Source organism: Panthera pardus, unplaced genomic scaffold (assembly GCF_024362965.1).
Source record: "Panthera pardus isolate Hobbes unplaced genomic scaffold, ASM2436296v1 HiC_scaffold_13, whole genome shotgun sequence".
NCBI lineage: Eukaryota > Metazoa > Chordata > Mammalia > Carnivora > Felidae > Panthera > Panthera pardus.
The window spans coordinates 9160401-9181647 of record NW_026526688.1 but is presented as its reverse complement, the minus strand read 5'-3'; the positions used below and the strand labels follow the sequence as shown (position 1 = coordinate 9181647).

The 21247-nt window shown below is 44.2% G+C and overlaps 1 protein-coding gene across 1 annotated transcript in view; it reads right to left on the bottom strand.

Annotated features, from left to right (window-relative positions):
- The window catches only part of NEIL3 (nei like DNA glycosylase 3), a 51824-nt gene extending 31187 nt beyond the window's left edge, over window positions 1-20637 (bottom strand). Inside the window, exons 1-2 of the mRNA XM_053900685.1 lie at window positions 20433-20637; window positions 6028-6155 (exon numbers count right to left, since the gene is read on the bottom strand). Of these exons, the coding sequence (XP_053756660.1) occupies window positions 6028-6155; window positions 20433-20555 (251 nt within the window). The 5' untranslated portion in view covers window positions 20556-20637. The remainder of the gene's footprint in view (window positions 1-6027; window positions 6156-20432) is intronic.
- Window positions 20638-21247: the final 610 nt, after the last annotated feature.

Genomic DNA, 21247 nt, shown 5'->3' with positions numbered 1-21247 from the left:
TGGCACGGCACCTGTCTGTAGCCGAGGGAGAGGTACAAACAAAAAGCCCAGGGTCCTCAGGGGTAACGGGAACCCCCCGCACCCACAGGAAGTCCTCTCCTTGGAGCTAACACAGGCAGGCTGCCACCGGGGAGGGCAGGAAGCTCTTGGCCAGTGGGCTCAGGCCAAACGCACCGCGCCTGAAGACAAGCAGAACAAAAGCCGTCAGTCTTTGGGGGCGAGGCTGGGAATCAGCTTTGTCAAGGATTCCTGCAGGGATACGACGAGACATCTGTTCCCACTTAGAAGAAAGAAATGCCCTTTGACTAGAGACCACCCCCACATGGAAGTAAGAATGTGGCTGCCTTGGGGGAAGAGAGGGTCAGCAGCTCTGGGCAAAGTGCAACCCTGAGGTCCAAATGCACAGTGGCCTAGAAGAACCACTTTCCCCATCATGCACCTCTCACTGGACGACAGGCAACAGCAGTGGTGGGGGTGGGGGTGGGGGTGGGGAGGAGAAGCGTGTGGAGAAATCCCAACACAAATACGCAGGGTCTGTAAAAGCTGAGAGCAGGCCAGAAACACAGAGAACCAGCCACAGCCACACCAGGCCATGCTCGAGGCCTAAGGCTTGAGCAGCAGCTCAAGTTTTCGATGTCACTGTCCCCAGAGCCAATGACAACACAACAGGATCCAAACCAAGCTCAACTCTTCAATCTCCCACCTGACCTGATGGAAGAGGCCTATTTTTGAGCTCAAATATTATTTACCCGTCTCTACTGTTGCTCTCAACAGGGTTATCTGGGATCCAAAAAAAATTATGGCACATGAAAATAGGAGATAAAGAACAAAAAACAAGAAAGAAAAACAAAGGGACTCAATGTCAAGAGATAAAGCAGTCAACAGAACCAGATCCAAAGATGTGCCAGATGTTGAATTATGAAGCAGGTAAATTTAAATCATTTTAACAATTAAAATTACAGTTATCAGTTGAGAATAGCAGGCCAGGTCAATCTGTTATGATAAGCTCCCTAACCTTACACAATTTTTTTTTAAAGTTTTTAATGTTTATTTTTGAAAGAGAGAGAGAGAGAGAGAGAGAGAAAGAGAGAGAGAAAGAGAGAGAGAAAGAGAGAGAGAGAGACAGAGCATGAGTGTGGGAGGGGTAGAGAGCTCTGAGATGTCAGCACAGAGCCCAACGCAGGGCTCGAACTCACGAACCACGAGCGAGATCATAACCTGAGCTGAAGTCGGACGTTCAACCGACTGAGCCACCCAGGCGCCCCCCATTCCACAGCTATTACGGTGCTGCGCATGGGTTTTACATTGACACGTTTCTGGGCTTTTATAACCTCACACAGAGGTTTGGATAAATACTACACAATCAGAGCCAAGGCAGGCCACGCACGGGCCGTTCTCTACTGTATGACCAGGTGCAGATGCCTGTGCTTTCTGCTCATGATAGATTTCCATACGCTTTCAAAAGGGATATAAAAAAAGCACCAGTAGGGGCATCTAGGTGGCTCAGTCGGTTGAGCGACTTTGGCTCAGGTCATGATCTCGCAGTCTGTGGGTTTGAGCCCGTCGGGCTCTGTGCTGACAGCTCAGAGCCTGGAGCCTGCTTCAGATTCTGTGTCTCCCTCTCTCTCTGCCCCTCCCCTGCTCGTGCTCTGTCTCTTTCTCTCTCAAAAATAAACAAACATTAAAATATTTTTTAAAAAATGAATAAATGTTGAAAAATTAAAAAAAAAAAAAAAAAAAGCATCAGTAACCAAGATTTAGCAAATCCACATCTAGGAATTTATCCTAAGGAAACATCACAATGGTAAAAGATATATGCTCAAGGATGTTCACTACAGAGTTATTTATTAGAGTGAAAAATGGGGTGAAATGCTAATCAGCAGTGATATATAAACGATCTAGTAGAATACTATGCAAAATAATAAGGCACACGTATATTTTGACACCAATATGCATACTGTGTAAAACAAAAGCCTCATGTAATTAAAATTCCCATTTATATAAAGATTGTAATACACAATATCATATGATCCATGCACATGTGATATAAATTGTGTATGAATATATGGTATATATACAACTTGTATTTTATCTATGATGTGTACAAACATTGTTAAGAGTGCCCTTTTTTGGTGATTGTAATTATGGGTGGTATTTGCTTTTGCCGTTAGACTTTTTGGAACTCTCTTAATGTTTTATAATTGACTTATGCATTACTTTTAAAATAAGGAAAAAAATTGCAGTAAGATGGTGTGTATTATTAAGTAAAACAGGAAAAGCAGGCAGGACTGGTAATCATGCAGGCCATCAGGTGCAGAGGGAAAAGGGAGCGAAAGAGGTGAAGATTTCCAGATTTTCTCCAGTTACGCCTGACAGGACCATCACAACCGAAACAGAAAATAAAAATGTCAACAATTTACCATCTCAAGAACTAAAGATGTTTAATTTTCTGCCCACAGATTACTTTTAATGGTGAGTGCTCTTATTTTCTCTTCCTTTCTTTCCTCCTTCCTTCCTTCTTTCTTTCCTTCATTTAAATCGGAGGTACAACTGACAGAGAGCATTATATTAGTTCCACTTGTACAACAGAATGACTCAGTATTTGTATACATTGCAAAACGATCACAGTGAGTCTAGTTAACATAGGTCACCAAACGTAGTTAAGAAAATGTTTTTCCTGTGATGAGAACTTTTAAGATCTACTCTCTTAGCAACTTTCAAACATGCAATACAGTGTTATTAAATGCTGTAGTCCCCATGCTGTATGTTATATCGCAGGATGTATTTAGAGAAAATACACGGTAAACTGGAAGTCTGTACCTTTGGATAATGGTCAATTTCTTAACTTGCAGGTAACAGAAACCCAAGTGAAACAGGTTTAGGCACTAAGGAATACTGAGCTCACAGAATCAGAGGGGAAGTCTGAAGAATCAAGCACAGGAAAGGCAGGAAAGCAGCCGGATCTCAGGAACGGAGGGAAGGAGGGGCTAAAGCCTTTGTGCAGGCTGGTTTTATCCTGCACCACCTCACAAGCCCGGGAACATGGCCACCGACAAGTCCTGAGGCCTCATATCCCAGCTTGCCTACATCACAGAGCCTTCAGATGAGAAAGTCTCACAGAAGAACCCACACTGACCCAACCCACTGTGTGAGAGAGAAGGTTCAGTAACACTGTGTCAGAATCAACAGGAACTCTGCAGTTAGTGTGGCCAGACCACCAGTTTCCAGAAGAAGTGCTATCCTTAAGAGACAATTCAGCAAGTGAGGCAGACACATCGTAGGAGTGACTCCTCTTAAAGTACATGATTTCATTTAGAATCTCTCCCCACGCTTCGGTTTTTCTAACATGTTAAGTGACAGATCGCAAGAACCACGTCTAAGCTGTAAAACCCTTTTGTGAGCAGCATAGGACAGATTCCTTAAAGGCTGTTTAGCAAACATGTTGTCTCATGCAAATCTGTTTAGAGGATGGTATCACTTAAACTCCAATAAATTACAAAATCGATAATGTATAAAGGTTCTCTAAAATGGCAAAGCCTCCGAAACATTTCAGATAAGTTTCTGAATACGATACAAGCCACCGGAGTCCTGTAAGTCACAAGTTGGAAATAGCGAAGTGCTTTGGAAAGAGAGATTCATTAAAAAAATATGTTTTGAATGTTGGTCCAAGATGTAACAGCTGGGTTCAGTTTGATGGACAATGGCAGCTTGGAGGGTGTGTGTGTCTGTGTGAACACACTCACAGATATGTGCCCACACAGTACCGTGTGCTGGTGCATGCACCCACAGTTAAGGGAGGTGATACTTGGGAGCGAGACTGCCAACGTATACATTTATTCCTGTTGGCTCTTTACGGCTCAGCTTCCTCTAATGAGTATTTGCCATGTGTATAGCCAAAACTTAAAATGATTTTTGTTTTGTTATAGGTGACAAGCTTCTTTAAAGTGTTCAGAAGGAGTGCAGGTTATTAGTCACACAGGACGCCACAACTGGGCTCCAAAAATAAACGCGTAGCAAATAAGTTCAGTCTTCTATGGCACTCACAGGAACGCTTGAGCACTTTGATACATCTTTTAGTAACAAATACTCACTCTAATTTGTATCGCTCTGAAATGTGGATGTTTGCAAGGCAGATCCTCTTACAGAGCAGCCGGGCCACATTCTACTTCCATTACGCGTGAATACCAGGAAGATTCATGGCCTGCCCTGTAAGATGTATTAAAGTCCAGGGCACTTTTAACTGTAAAAAGCTGCGCATTAAGGGATAAATGGAAGCGATCACTAAGTGGGTTTCCTGCTACATGCTCTCTAAGATGCAGAGCAGCCCGGTGAGTAGCAAAACGAGGTCAGAAATGAACACTACATTTCCATCTCGCGCCCACAGACTCGCAACCTCACGCAGCGATCACATGTCTTTGACAGTCACCCATTCTAAGAAGCGCAGGTTGGGAGTGTATATATACATACGTGTGTGTGTATTTTTACCTTATATTAAATTGCGAAGGGGGATACAGTTGATTTTAGGTTACTCGGCTCGTATTCAAATAGCTGATCTGCCGCTGACCTTGAATTATTATATCAAATAGTCGTTAGGACTGTAGGAAATTGAAAGGAAGCCAGACGCTGTACTTTTCTCCATCCATACGTGGAGACACGTAGTCCCCAGGGATGGTACCAGTTCAGTTCGTTTAAAGAGGTGATTGCCCTTGTTTAGAACTTCAGGGAACACTTACTGACAGCCGAGCACTGAGAAATGATTCCCCCTTTCTCAGTCTGCTGGAGAATGCCTGATAAAAACGTCCCTCTCATCCTACAGAAATAAATCTGCACCTAACACCGGAGAATCAATAACATATCAGTGTTTTCAACTACCTTACGTGGGCTCCATTGTGTCCCGCTCAGTTCAGAGCCAAGAGTTTTCAATCACATCCATCTACCAAAACGATAATGCAGCCTTCCGTGGGTCATTACTGCGTGAACCAGTAAGCATATGCTGATGCGATCATTTCCAGACTAAGACAAAACCATGAAGTGATACTTGTCCAAGGACAGCAGCTGCTGACAACAAAGAGAGCCCATTTCAAAGGAAAAGCAATGTCATCAACTCCGAAGTTCTCTAAACGTGTGGGAGACGAGGTGCAGTAAATAACCATCATCCAGTCATATTATCTCCTCGTGACCATCAGTCGCCTTCAGTTAGAACCACGAGGTCTCTAGGAACAGGACTCTTCTGTTAAGGTGAAATCGCTCAGTATCTTAAAGACACGTTGAAAGAGATTCAAGGAGGCACTACCATTCTTTACAGTTTGCGATACCTTAGGCTAAAGTCTGAGAAGACAAAGATACAAATCCACAGGCCTCTCTCATTTTCCTGCAAACGTTAAACAGGGGATCACGCTCTGGCAGGTACAAACACTGTGACATTTTTGTAGTTAAGTCAACCAAGGTCGCGGACTGCTCGTCGTTCATTGCCAACACATTAGCAATGACTTTGCAAAAGCGCTGTGAAAGAATGGAGAATCTGTGACTTCTGTGCATAGTTTTGGAATTCTATAAGTAAGTTTCTGATTGCATACAAGACTTCAGAAAAAGAAGGGAGATGGAAAAATATAAAAACCTACAGACAGGCTTAAACCAAACTGGGAGCTGTTAGAAATGCAGAGAAACTGCTGTCACTGATACGATAAATGCCTGGTGAAAACAGGAGGGGAGAAGAGCCGTGTGGGGAATCTGCAAAGAGCAGAGCCCCGCTGCGCTCCTCCAACGTCTCCCAGAAGCCCGTCCAGCCTATCGGTTTTTCTTAAAAGAAATAAATTGACTAGCCTTCCAAGTGACGATGACATCACCATTTATTCTGCTGCTGCTTATGGCTTTCCATGATAGAATCTCAACCTCTTATATGAGAGCCCTCTTAAAAATGGAGTACTTTCTACATGATTAAATGTGACACCCGGTGAGCTACAAGAAAAGCCTCCTACACATCTGTAAACGGAGAGAGATAAGATGCATTGTACAGGTTTATCTTACCGTAAAGCTTTTGGTCCAAAGTACATAAAGAGCTCTTTCCCCAAAGTTTGTACACCACTGTAAACGTGTCCATTAAACAGTCTCGAGAAGTTCTGGCTGGAATCTTTATTATTGTTCAGCGCAGCAGCCTGGTAGAGAATACATACACACATGTAAACACACATACAAACTCTAAACAAAATTACAATTCCATTCTTCAATGTGCTTATAATACTTCCTACCCAGGTGCATCCCAATGAAAAGAATAATCTCCAGCAAGTCAAACAATGTAATCAGCTGTTTACATACATCTTGTCAAATTACTAGGTAGTCATTTAAAAGAGGGAGGCCTAAATAAACAAATAAATAAATGGAAAAGGAAGTAATTGGCTCACAATCAAAATGAGTTTCTTCCAGGACCATATGGCTCTGTGAAAAGAAAGCACAGAAAAATGATGGGAGGGTTTTAAAACTAAAAATAGGATAGAGCCTTCCATTGACCAGAAGCCTAGTCAATGTCCCAGAAGAGCATTCCAATCGAAACAGCTAAAAATAGTGGATAAAATATGAAAACAAAGTATTTTTACCTGTCATGATGAACTCAGAAGGCAGGAAGGCACAATAAGAGGTTGCAAAGCAAGAAGAAGTGGGAGGGACCCCCAAAGACAAGAAGCTGTTGGCAGCAGGCTTTTATCAGAAGGGCACTGCTGGGCTCCAAATACTGAGAGTGGCCATTTCCTTGGTCTTGTCGGGGGTAGGGCATCAGTGGTGATGCCTGGGGCTCCCCCAAGAAAGGGATCTAATGCAAGACCTGCTCTTCTCTTCCTCCCCAACCACAATGTTAACAATAAAGGAAAAAGAAACCCACTTCCTCCCATCATGGTGCAGAACCAAACAATCTATTATTAGGATCACAATCCATCACTGGGAAGGATGCAGGAAGTTATAAACAAAGTATCAGTCGTTCTGTGCAGAAGGGACAGGAATGCAACTGTTTAGACATCAGTAAGGCTCTTTTTCTCCGGGGGCAGTAGGTATCCTGGTATGGTTCGTATCCTTACTCTTCCTTCTTGAGATATGCTTTGGAAGTTATCATTTAAATTTGCCCTCAAAATATAGTAAAAAAATTAAAACTAAGGTCTAACTATAAGATACCATAAGTACATATAATTATATTTACACATTAACCCTTAATCTAGTATCTCCACACACTTCTTTCTTTCCTTTTTCTCAAAAGGACCTCAGCATTCTCAGAAGGTCCAGGGTAAAATCTTGGTTGGGGGTGACGTAGTGGTGGTGGGGGTGACAGGGAGATAATTACAAAACAACTTTAGATAGAGTCGAGGAGCAAATCCCAACTTGCCCTCCACTTATGGTTGAAGGATACTGTTCAGTGATTCGCAAACTTGTGGTTTACAGACATCTGTCATTCTAAATATTTAAGATGATATGTCCACTCTATTCTTTAGTTCATGAAATTAGCCCTTGTGAAAAAAGACACATAGTATTTAGTTCAAAGGAACAGAGGGATAATGGATTTACAAATAAATAAAAATAAAAAAGATTGAAAACATCTAGGGACTGAGTTTTGTCCCCTCCAATGACGCTCTAACCTCCAGTTAGAGCGTTTGACTGCGTTTGACAAGAGGGCCTTTATGAGGTGCTTAAGGTTTAATGAAGTCATAAGGGTGAGGGCCCTGATCCAGCAGGATTAGGATCCTCACAAGGAGAGAGAGCGGAGTTTGCTCTCAGTCCCCTGTGCTCAGAGGAGACACCATGTGAAAAGGAAGCCGGGAAGACAGCTTGCACCAGAAACCCAACTGGCCTGAACCTTGCTTGAGCTTGGACCTCTGGCCTCCAGAACTGTAAGAAAATAAATGTCCGCAAGCCTCCCGGTCTATGGCATTCGTCATGGTGGCCCAAGCCGACTGGGGCAGGAGCAGACACCGCCCTCCCACCCAGGCCACGTTCAGTGATCATGGCGACAGGGGGCTGCAGATCCCCCCAGCTGCCTGAAGCTCGGGGAACGGGCTTCACATCCCTCCTTCACGCAGTAAGAACGGGGGGTCATCACAGGCTCAGAGCAACCAACCAACAGATGCACAGGGGGTAATTACAAGTGGCAGCCTTCCAGTTCTGCCCAAACCACAAAAGAACCGGTGGGAGGTGGGGCATCCGGGTGGCCCAGTGGGTTAAGCGTCTGACTGCGGCTCAGGTCTCAGGTCATGATCTCAAGGTTCAAGAGTTCGAGCCCCGAGTCGGGCTCTGAGCTGACAGCGCGGAGCCCGGAGCCTGCGTCTCCCTCTCTCTCTCCCTCTGTCTCCGTCTCTCTCTCTCAAAAGTAATAACAAAAAATAAGCATCAAAAAAAAGTTAAAAAAAAAAAAAGAACCCGTGGGAGGTTCTAGCTACGGAGGCGCATGTCACATCCTCAGAACATCCGCCTCTCAGTCCTCTTCTCCTTCTTGGTTGAACCCCGGGGCCCAGGTGATGACCAAGCCCTGTCGCGGCAGGCTTGCGTTCTCGGTGGGAGAAAAATACACTTGCGCGTCTGCCTCGTTTTCGTAAGTGAACCTGTTACAGCCCCGAACTGAGAAGGCACGGGAGTCTGCCTAAGAGAAGACTTGCCCTCCTCACATCTACGTGCTTGGAGCCAGGTGCCGACTAAGACAGTCTGTCTCAGTGCAGGTTCCCAAGACACGCAATCAGGAGGTGAAAAACACTTCTAAACCAGCCAGGGCACCTCTGACATGATGATACACGGAGTAGATACAGATCTGTTAGGGGTGGCCTTTGCCTCAACATAGATTAGGTTTTACACATTTTTGGATCTTAGATTGAAGGTCCTGGAGACATTTAAAAACCCTTCATTTCTAAACTCATGTTTTCCCCACCACCTCCCATGTCAACGATCCCTTATTCTCGCCCAATATCCGTTACGAGCAAGCGGTTTCAGCCATGCCCTCTGAAGTCCTCTGGCTTCCCTTAAGCTTCCGGCAGAGGCTGGGTGACCAACGTGAGCCCATTTCACACACACAGCCCTAGACACCACAGGGGTTTTCCAGGCCTCTTGGCCAAGAGGGAACTGGTGACCACTGCCACCACAGTGCTTTAATCTCCTCGAACCCTGCAAGTTTTACAAGCGCGTCTCTAACTCACCCTGTCTCCAGTGTGTTAGGAAGGCAATGGTCTGTCCTACCCCCACCCCCCTGGGCTGCGTAAGAATGGCCCTCGGGCCTGGAACGTTTCCTGTCTAGAGACAGACTGCCTGCACAGCCTGTGCTCCCTTTGTTGCCTCGGGGGGCAGTATCCTTCCCTCTTCCAGGCCTGATGTACAGGCCTGTGTGCATCAATGGCTCTCGGGCACGACCCCAGCTTTCTGCATTGCACCCCCGAGGGGGACGGAGAGGGGTCCTTCCACCTCAGCACAAAGTGGGGTGCGCGCACAGGCACAGTGTGCGTGTCAACTGCACAGAGGACCCACTGGCCATGGGGACCCAGGCATTGCAAGGGACTGATCCTGTCTGGCCTCAGGCTCTGAGCACATACCGTACCACCTGACCCTGGTGTACAAGGTGTCTTTTCTCAGCAACTTGGAATCAGGCACCGGTAACTTCCAGCGGCACTTAACCTCGGTCACGCTCCTGGGAATACAATCTATCCTGCGGCACAGACTGATGCCCTAGTGAACAGTGAAACACAGTAGCTCACTGGCCAGCGGAAGATTTTCCTGCTCACTTGCACATCACTGTTTCACACTGTGCTGCCCGGAAGCTAATTTTGCCCCGTTTTGCTGCCCCACCCGCAACGGGAAACCCCATGACTGAGCTCGTCCACCACTTCCCCGTGCCCTGCCCAGACCTCCTTTCCTCTACTTAATCCCAACTTTACCAGGTTTTATGATGGCTCCTGGCAAAGGGACAGACACGGTAACCTTGCAACAGACAGGTTGTCCCAACACCTAATAAACAGTAAATGAGTCCCAACTGTCTCGTGTGAAGTCTGCTCACGTCGCTAAATGAACGGCTTCAGCAAGAACTTACTCCATTCAGGTCAACGCGCTCACAGACAACTGCTACCACAGGTCAGCTATTCACTTGGCTGCGTCTTCAATTTGACAGCCTCTGGCAACAACAAAGGTGGCACGTGACATTGGAAAGCCGTCCCTCGCCACCGAAAATGCGCCCCCCGTGGCTACTCATGGGATTCATTCGCTGCAGAAAAGCTAACTGACCCTCCACCATGTATTACACCTTGTTCTAGATCCTGAGGAAGCATCGGTGAAAAACAAAAACAAAAAAACAAACACAAAAATTAAAAACCTCCTGCCTTCCCGGAGTTTATAGTCTTCTGGGCAGGGAAGAGTGAGCAATGAATATAATGACAGTGCATTCGAACATTTGGGAAAGAAATCGAGATGGGAGAGAGAGATCAAGACTAGGGGAACGTGTCAAAGGTTGCAATTCTAGATGAGGCAGTCATAATCTCATGAAGAAAATGGCATCTGAACAGGTCTGAAAGGGGTTTCGAGTGAGTCATGATCTGGACATAGGGAACGGTGATGCAAAGGTCCTGCGGCAAGGTATTTCTGATGTATGAGGGACAGTGAGCAGGCCAGGATGGCTGGTGCACAGAAAACAGGGGAAGGTGTAGACAGACGAAGTCTGACACTGTGAGAATCAGACCATGTGGCCCACAGGGTCCATTCTACGGTCTGGCGATTTCTCTGACAAAAATGAGAGAGAAGAAAAATATGATCTAACATTACTTTTTAAAATGCTCCCTCTGGGGGCACCTGGGTGGCTTAGGCGGTTAAGGGTCTGACTCTTGATTTTGGCTCGAGTTATGATCTCACGCTTCGTGAGATCAAGCCCCGTGTCAGGCTCTATGCTGACAGCACGGAGCCTGCTTGGGATTCTCTCTCTCCCAACCCCTCCCCTACTTGCTCCCTCAATCTCAAAATAAATAAATAAATGCTTAAAAAAAAAAAAAAAAAAAGTTCTCTCTGGGTGCTGGGCAGGATCTCTGGCTAAGGGGATCAGGGTAGAAGCTGGAAAAGATCTCACAAGAACAGTTGCAACGATCCGGACAAGAGACGAAGGAAATCTGGGCAATGTCATAGCAGCAGAGGTGCTGCAAAGCGGCCAGAGTTTTGGATGTATTTTTGGATGTATTTTGAAGGTGGAAGGGAGACTATTTGCTGGTACATTGAACAGGGGAGAGTTTGGGCCTGGCCTATTGGAAAGACAGCAGAGCTATCAACTGAGATGAAGATTTGGGCAGAAGGGGATGGCAGAGGCAGGTGAGGGTTAGGCTTTGGTAAGTTAAGGTGAGATGTCGAGCAGGCAGTCGGGTATGAGTCTGGAGGTCAGGGAAGAGGTCGAGGCTACAGATGTAAATCTGTTCAGTCGTCAGCACTGCAGCGGCTTCTCAAGCTTTGAGACTGGATGAAATCAGCAAGAGAAGGAGTCCGGCTCAAGAAGAGAAGGGGCCCAAGAGCTGAGGGCTAGGGCACACCAATGTCACGGTGGTGGGGAGAGGAGGAGGGGCCAGCAAACCGTCAGAGGAAAGCGGGCCAAGAACGGCACAGGAGAGAAGATGGCCAGCAAGGCAGGAACAAAAGCAAGCCAGGGTGGTGTCCCAGAAGCCACGGATGAAACACCGCAAAGAAGACACGTGCCCGGGACGGCCAACACATCAAGCAGGATGGAGACTGCGACCCGACCACCTGATTTAGCAATACGGAAGTGGTCTGTGACAAGGGTTTTGGAGAAGTGACAGGAAGCAAACGCCTGGCTGAAGTGGGTTTAAGAGGCTACGAGCAGAGGCATCAGAGGCGGAGAGGTAGCGTGAACACAGGACGCCGTAAAGGGCAAAGAGAAACGCGGTGATGGCTGAGGGCAAGCAGAGGCGAGAGGGTTTGTTTGCTTGCAGACGGGCCATCTCAGCGGAGCGGAACGCAGTGACACGGGGGACAGGATGCCTGGAGCAATGTCTCCACCGGGAAGGAGGGACACACAGGGTGCACGGCACCTGGTGGTCTTGACAGGAACAAGGACAGCCCATCCACAGCATCAGGAAGGAAGGCATATTACACAGGTCCAGGAGCTGGCAAGGGGCCGTGGTTGCACACATTCTCTCGTGGTGACGAATTTTCTCAGTAATATGGGAATCAAGGTACCAGCTAAGAGACAGGTAGGCCCCAAGGCCCTTGTTCCTCTACAGTCATACGTAGCACCTAATAGTAAGACTCAATTTTGCCAGATTCTGACATTATGTCTCCAGCGTCATCATTCACAGGGAGAAGCCAATGGCTTCACACAAATGGTGCTGCTCATTCCACCCTGGAGACAGCCATGGAAAAATGTCATTCACACCTCACTGTCAGGACCACATTAGGTATCCTTCATTACTGACATCAACCTAAAGCTCATCGGTTGATGGTGTTAACATTAAAAGTAAGTACCTGTTTGTATTTGTCTACATAATCTTGCACTTACCAAGATCATAATTTTCCCCGATTTTTATTTTACTCTGTGCGTTCTGAAAACCTAGACTATTCTCTAGGAAGCTTCCCACTCCCTAAGGACTACTGCTCACTGTTCAATGACTAGACGGGACCATCCATAGCTGCCCCATTATCAAAACACCTACATCTAATTCATCAGTAATACATCACTGGGCTTTGTTGTAGCTAGTTAAACACTTAAGCACAATTCTTATGAAATCTGTGCCACTCATTCTTCTTCAACCACTCCATAACATATGTTTCAGCAGAGACCAACTGAAACAATAAAAATCTGATTAAAAAATAATAAATAAGGGTTTCTAATAAAAAACCTCTACCTTTTTTATCCAAATAGTCAAATGCCCCAGAGCTCCTAATAATGTCTATTAAGAAGAAATTCAAGCCCAGTTTATCCTGATTTCTAGCCCAATTCCCCACCCGCCTCCCTGCCAGGGAACATCTAACTATGTGCTAATGGGGTCTGTAAGGTCCTGTCTCTGGACTGCACAGAGCCTGCCTGCACTGTGGGAAGTTGCGTTCCATATACAGCTTAGGGAGAGCAGAGCTGAAACATCCTCTATAACCAGTGTTAAAGGGTAGGTTAAAAAAGAAGTTTTTACTGCCAGGATTAATTCCTCAAGGCACCAGAGACTGTCCCGGTGCAGACATCTATATGCTCCTCAAATTACTGTCAACTATCAGAGATTTTAGAACACCTAATAGATCCAACCATGGGAAAATTGGTTATTTAGCAAAATAAAGTCTCAGCGGATGGCCCTCCAAAATTTTACAGATACTAGACCACTTATTTAATAGACAAAGGGGAGTACACGCCCTTGTAAATAAATTCTGTTGTGCATAGGAGGATGAATCCAAAAATATAAAGGCCAATATACTTAAAATGCACGAGACCATTAAATCTCTTTGCACAGCTGTCAGTGGAAAGCGAAGTATGTCGTTCTGGCTGAAAGAGCCTCAAAGAGAACCGCAAACCAAATCCTTAAAGGTGTAACCCAGGGCTCATTTTACTGATGTTTTGTCCTGTTCTCCATGATTAAAAATAACACACAACATGACAGCGAGAAAAGAAATGTTCTAACAGTTATGATACTAAAGTCTCTACAAACACTGAAAGAAGACGGTTACGGCCTGACGATGGGCAGCATCACAGCACAGATGTCAGCAGAAGGGCAAGCGGAGGAATGATGGCAGGTAGGGAAACAGTCGCCGTGGAAACAGATCTGCAACTGTCAAATGACTTCGGTTCAGCACAAACTCTTCCAGCTAGAGATGCCGTGTGACCTTGGCTTGAATACACTCCAGAATCCGTTTTTTAATACTTGATGAGGTGCTTGGGAGTTAAAATGAAATGTGAGCCTAACTTCTTCCTTGCTCACATACACAGATTGTATTTCTCTCTGGTATGAGAATTTTCCCACCTGGGAAGCAGAATAATCTTGAGGCTTCTACCTGCCAAACCCGGCAACCACTATCATGCTACTTACGATGCACAAGGATTATTTGTCTGTGATTTGCATTTCTCCATTGTTTGTGTCTAGGCTCCTTGGGGACAGAGACTACAGCGTTTAACTAATATTCGTGAGCCCATCACACGCTGCCTGGAGTTAAGTAAACATCTGGGGGATCCATCAGATCCCTCCTCCTAAAACTAAGTGTGGCTTTAAACCACAGGCTTGCCCCAATCACCGTGTGGTACACCTAAAACTAACGTAACATTGTGCATCAACTACACTTCAATGATTAAAAAAAAAAAATACAGGCTCACTGTCTCCCCACCTACCATCGCCATCCTTGCTTAACCTTTCCCAAGATTTCTTGGCAAAAACTTCCACTCTACCACTGAACATGATGAACACTCCAGTCTCTTGTTTTCTAATTTTCTGCAATGGAGTGAGGTTTAAATATTTGAGAACCAAATTCTCGTAAGGACCAAAAACTAGATGGGAGTAAAGTACTAATGTTTACCAGAACTTGCCATAAAGTAAGAAGAACTTTATGGGAAGGTTTAGGAATTCTGTTTAGTAATTCTTTATGGGGAGGGATTTAGGAAGGGACTGATGTATTTTCAGCAACCAGTCCTAGCACACCCTAGCTTCTATCGGAGATGTTTACTCAGCATTTCAATGGTTGCTTTAAAAACACCCATTCTAATACTTCATTTGGGTTTTGAGGGAAATGATAAAGATCTTTTAGTTCAGTCGTCCATCATGTGGGCATTGGACCCAAGTTAACTGTTTCCTGGTACACTATCATTTATAAAATAATCAGCTTTGGATAATATACTTGGGACATAATAAAATTTTCCACTTGTGACTGACCATCTCAAGCACCTGCATATGTTTTTAACTGTTTTTGTTTTTTCTAATTCCATTTTAAGAGGTAATTCTGGTATACCAGTGATAGTTTGTGCTACTTATTCTGAAATCTATTGTATATGAACTGGTCAAGGCTTTTGCAATAAATCTAAGATTTGCAAGATATCCACTCATCCTACTGTAGAATGTGGGGTTATCACCTCTTTGTACAAGCTCCAGCTGGCCAGACAAATTCAAAAATTAATTTCCACAAGCCTATTATCTCTGCTATAACCATACACAATTGCCCAATATATGTTTGACTTTCTCACATTGACCCTTACAATCCTGTTACTGTGTTATTTGAACATTTTATCCTTTTTCTCCCCCTGAAATAGAGATGAAATTCTCCTTTGCCACAATTTTAAGTATGATTGAGAAGGGTTCACCTTCTCACTTTCAAGTGGCTTAATAATATGAAATCATCAAAACAACATACATCTTCAGAGACAGCACATGATTTATTGTGCTGATTACCATTTATCCTGCCTATCCATGGGTGAACAAGGAAGATGAACTTTTCAGAACAGAGCAAGACTTTTCCATAGATAAATGTTTCAACATCTTGCAACTATATATTTTCCACAGAGAAAAGAAAATACCATATTTACTTTCATAGTCTCTCCTTTTTTTTTTTTCCCACATGACTTTTTCCCACGTAATACAACAACATTTTTCTTAATCAGAGGTCACTTACCTACCAATTTAAACCATCTAAGAACCTAACTTTAAAATAGTCTCTAAATTCCAAAAGAGAGTCTTTAGGTTCATATATCACAACACATTCTACAGTTTTTTTAAAAGCAGAGCTTTCAAGCATTAACCTAAAGGCTAAATGCTTTATGCACAATGTGAAGGCCCCAAATGATTACAAACCCTGCATTAGGGAATAGGGCGTTCCTCCAATATATGGGTCTAGTGAGAAAGCCCTCATCTGGGGGGAAAAAAAGGAGCAAACATTGGGGTGCCTGGTGCCTCAGTCGGTTAAGTGTCCAACTTCAGCCTAGGTCATGATATCACCATTCCTGAGTTGGAGCCCCACATCAGGCTCTGTGCTGACAGCTCAGACCCTGGAGACTGCTTCAGCTTCTGTGTGTCTCTCTCAAAACATTTAAAAAAAAAAAAAAAAAAGAGCAAACATTTACCAGGATATTTACCAGGGCATCTAAGATTACTTTGTTAGACACTAAGAGTTTCATGCATCCTCTCATCTAAACCTGACCAAATAAGCAAAGGTTTCAGTATAAGCATGTCTATAGGAGGAAGTAACAAAAGAGCTAGAATTCAAAAATCAAGATGGTCAGATATTCTTTTCTCTACATCAAACCAAATACTCCAGTGTCGAATTGCACTGATTAAGCCACAATGGTCACAGTCACCTTCCTTAGCCTGCTCACCTGTAAGATTGTTACCTGTTCTCCATTATCTTTGATTCCATGATTCCACATAATGCTGAATATGCTGATAATAATGATCCTCAGTCATTAAGGAACCATTAGTATGCACTTAAGGTAAGGAATCATATCATGCATGTTCCCGATCATGGTATCTCCCCGGCCAGCTAAGTATTACGTCGCATGTTCTATAAAAAATTTAAAACCCTTTTGGACTTAAAGGAATAAGCTCGTCTAGCCAGGAAATGAATCTCTGTGGATTAGCTCATCCCTTCATACAATGACAATAAAACGAGCTATGATTTCTTTTCTCCCCACTATGAACAAAAGGAAGAAGGAAATCTTTTAGTCAACGTCTCCAGTATTTTCTTGTGGTAGGAATTTCCAAGTAACGAACATAACAAGATACACATATTCATAACGAAAGATTCCGAACTAAATTTAGTTTTAAATCCTTATGCATTTTGGACTATTCAAAACTTTGCTCTTCTCCATCCATGAAAATGTTTACTAAATGCCTACTCTCTTCACAACACTGTGAAGGACACTAAAAGATGAACATTCGCCAGCATACTGAATACATGTATCAAATCATAAGGAGTGACAGAACAGCCAGAGGATCACGTTTCAAACGAAAGGAATGCTTGCAAATAAACTGGGTTTCAGATCCAGTTTCGGGAAAGGAGATTAAAAACATATGCAGATTACATACCGATTTCACTAAAATATTGTACCCACCCAACAATTAAAATCGGAGGATTGACTCTTCACAGCTCGTCAAGCAGAAATGGTCGTTGATATTCCAACACTGTTTCTTACCATACGGTTCCAGGAGCTCCAGCACAGTTTTTATGCAACGTGCTTATACAGTCGCCTAATTTTATGCTGACAAGACAGTGGATCAAAATTCAGAAAAATAATATAATGCATACACGAATTGCAGATGCTGAGATCTTGTATGGCTAGGCTTTCTTCTTCAAAATGAGGATGGGCTGTCACAAGGAGACACACATTAAAGTGTGTTCTCTGTGAACTCCAAACCGAAGCAAGGAGGAGGGAACATCATACGACAGGCTTAACTGGTTCAAAATGGCAGTAGCTACATAGGTGGGGGGTTGGGGGTGGTTTTTCAGTACAACGATTATCTGAATTCTTTTAAATGCCCATTATTTTAAATGCCCGGTTAATATTTAACTCTCCTTTGTATTTTCGCATGTTTAGTACAATGTAAAGAATACACAAGGCGGTTGTTAATTTATTTTTAAACTCTGCCTTGCGAAAACTGGTAGCATCTGAATACCTTTAATACCTTTAATTCCATGCCACCAATGCCTGGGAAACGTGGGATCATCTGTAATGGTAATGAGCATTCTGGAAGTGTGGGGACAACCTACCACGTTTTGATTAAATTTCCCATGGATCCAACAACCCTCTAAAATGCAAGAGACTTTTGATGTTGATAAAGATTATTATTGTTGCTATTATTATGTGATCAAAGGCCCAGCAAGTGAAACGATGGCAAAATATTTACAACTCTCCCAATAACCAAAAGAGATTATCATTAATTCCATATTAATTTTCAAATCCAGCTCCCATCAAACCAGATTCCTGATCCCAATCATAATGATGTATTCCAATTTTTAACACCGCCTTATGTCAAGATACGTTTAACAGCTTTAAGTGCACAGCTTTTTAAGAGGTATCGCTTATTTCATATTGCTGCCAACTGATGTTAACAAATGCCCAACAATTCATGAAGCATTCGTGTTATAGTAAGTATCAGGCTGCACTCTCTTGTTCGATCTAGATGTAGGACAGGAAGCCCTCAGAAGAGAATTATCAGCGTAGGTAAATCGATAATTAAACAAAACTAAAAATTGTGGGTAGATGCCACCAAAAACCCAAGGTCTCACTTTCCTAGTTAATTAGTCAGTACTACATTTTAAGAAATATGGTGTTCCTGCCGCTGAACTGGCCACTTTCCCTACTGAATCTTTTACAACCGAGAAAAGCTAGAGCTAAGAGAATCAGCTGTGGAGGGAAAAAGGGAGATCAAACCCTGAGGTTCAACCCCTTACCAGTCATGTGATCTTGTGCCATTTAATTAAACTCACTCTGAATCTCACATCCCTCAACTGTAGAATCATAGGGTTATTATTTCTCTCAGCTACATGAAACGTAAACGTTCTTCAAAGGCACTTTATGCCTTGCCACTAGAGATAATCACAACAAACTTAAAGGAAATGTTCATGCTATTTTGGCCTAAATACCAATGAGGTGATATCTATTTAAAACATTAAGTTGGATTCTCACAGCAGGAACTTTATCTTACTCGTCTTTGCATCCCCAGGAGCTAGCATAAAACCTAACATGAAATACATTACTGTTGAATATGTAAATCATGATACCCATACACAATTCATGTTACTGCCTTTACTTGTGAAATAGCGACTCTGTCCCTTCCTCTTCACCTCTACCACCAGCAACCCCCCGCCCCTGGATTCCTGTGGCCCTCTCCTAAGGGAGGCTGCAGGATCTACTTGGGCTTTCCTCCAGTCTTTCGTTTTTCCTTTTCAAGGTTGAGTGATCTTTCCAAAGTGTGAGTGGATCTCACCACACTCAAGACCGCCATTACTCCTAAGATAAATATAAAGTCCCTAACCAAGTCTACGAACATCTCCATGGTCTGGCTCCTGCCCAGCAACTCCAACTCTGTTTTATCTCAAATGGCCTTCCTTCTAGCTCTTTCTCCCTTTTCCAGTCACAATGGCTTTCTTCCAATCTCTCAAATGTCTGAAGCTCTCTTCCTTTGCGAACGCTCTGCCTGAAGTTGTTCTCCCTGCCAAACTTCCACACCTGAGTGTAATTGTACTTCCCCACCCAAGCCTTTCCTGACTTTCTTGAGCTCTTACAGAACCATGCAAGAAAGCCCTCAGGGAATTTACCAATTTATATTTATGTGCTTCCTTAACGACTGTCCGTGTATCTTCCCAGCTAAAGTGTAGGCTCCACAAGGGGAAACGTTTGTTTTTGTTCCTCAGGTGATTTTCATATTCAGAATTTTGTGGAATGCGTGATTTTTATAAACCTTGATATTACTGAGAGTTCACCCAAGATCAACCCGAGTTACCCTGACATGATTTTGAGAAACACTACACTAAAAACAATAAGAGCACTTAATGCTTAATGCGGAGCACTTAAGGACGTATAAAGTTAAAATGAATAAAATACAAGGACAAATGGAAGAACATACAAAACTTATTCTTTTTCCAAGTTTGAAAATGTATTTCCCCAGACCGAGAGCCTCATTTCTTTCAAGTTGTAAGCGTATGCTAATTTCATAGCAAGCAACTTTTCTTCCTGGACCAAAGGCTAGGAGGAAGCTTTGCAGGAGAAATTGAAGTGCACTATAATATTGCATACATCCGTGAAATACAATCATCCACACATCTAAAGGGCTTTTAAAGCATGACGGCTTAATCAGAATATTTTTAGTACAAGTTATAAATTCTTACCAAATGAATATCACACCATCTGCAATGAATGCCTTGAGTGGCCAGAAGCTGTGCTACAAGTTATTTGAAAAAGAAAGAAATTCACTTAAGGGAACCAGAATTGGGTTTCACAGCCCCTTCATTAGATGGCAATATTAAGTTGAGTGGGAGGGTCAGGGCTAAATTTTCTATACGCAATGTTAGAATTATATGGAAGTTGTGATACACTTCTCAACTGCAGAATAGCAGGCAAGCGAGAAGCGAGAGTTTCGTGCTAGAAGCTTATTGTTTTAACCACGCGAAAAAAATGTAGAGATCTGATAATACTAACAGCAGAAAACGCACCTATAACTATACGGAGACCATCTTTTGGAGGGTGGTAAAAAGTTAAGGTGATTCTTAATGAAACATCTCCATCATTTCTTGCCTGGGCATCTCTCTCTGGTGGCCTTCGCGCAGCGGTCCAGTAGTCCCTACTACGCAGGCGCGCGAGCACGGCCTTCCACCAGCAAAATCAAGTTAAAGTCTGGGAAACGCGGAGCCCCAGCGAGTCTGTTCCAGAGCAAAGAGATGACACTTTGGGCTCTGGAAACCTAATGGGGTCTTTATGCCATTTCCCCCTGCTGGCCCCATAGCAAATTATATTAACGGCTCACCTGGGAAGAGACCACACCCAGGCTCTGCAGGGCGCTTCCCCGCAAGTCCGTCACCGCCTGGCCCGGGCGCACTCGCGCCCGAATTTTCTCTCCATTTAGAGTACAGCCTGGTCCTTCCACCATCTCCCGGTCGGCACTGTGGCTCACTAGCTGCAGGGCCCTGCGGAGAAAGCCGCTGTGCACCTCAAGCTCTGCGCGGGCCCTCGCTGGCGCAGAGAGGAAGTTCAAATCTCCCGCGCATCCGGCCCCGCCCAAGCCCGCTTGGTCCCGCCCCTGTCACGCCCGCCGAGATCCGCCAGGCCCCGCCCCGTGCCCGCCCCCGTCACGCCCCCTGAGATCCGCCTTGCTCCGCCCCGGCCCCGCGGCGCTCAGCTCTGCCAGGCCCCTCCCCGTCCAGGATGCACCAAGCCCACCCAACGCCGCTAAACTCTAAGCGCCCAGGCAACTGGGACCTCAGAAACTCCAACTTTTTGTTTTGAGGTTTTTGCTCTTGTCCTTGAACTACTGCATACACGCATATTTCGTGACCTTGTCCTCTTAGTCTGCTCTAAAATTCAAGGTCGTCACAGCCTTGCAGGCTTTAGTTTTTGTATGCCCTCTTCAGATGTGGGTAAGGAGGAGGGTTTTTAGAACAAGCAGCTTGTATTTTTTCTCGGATAGAGTTAGCATGCTTTCGAAAATGTGGCTTTATATACCAAATATATTTTAGTGTCTCATATTAAAAACCCTTTCATTTTTTAGATGGCTAAGCTAAGTAAGTTGTACCCAAATTCATCAACCCTGTTATGGGTTGCTGCATGAATGCCATATGAAAC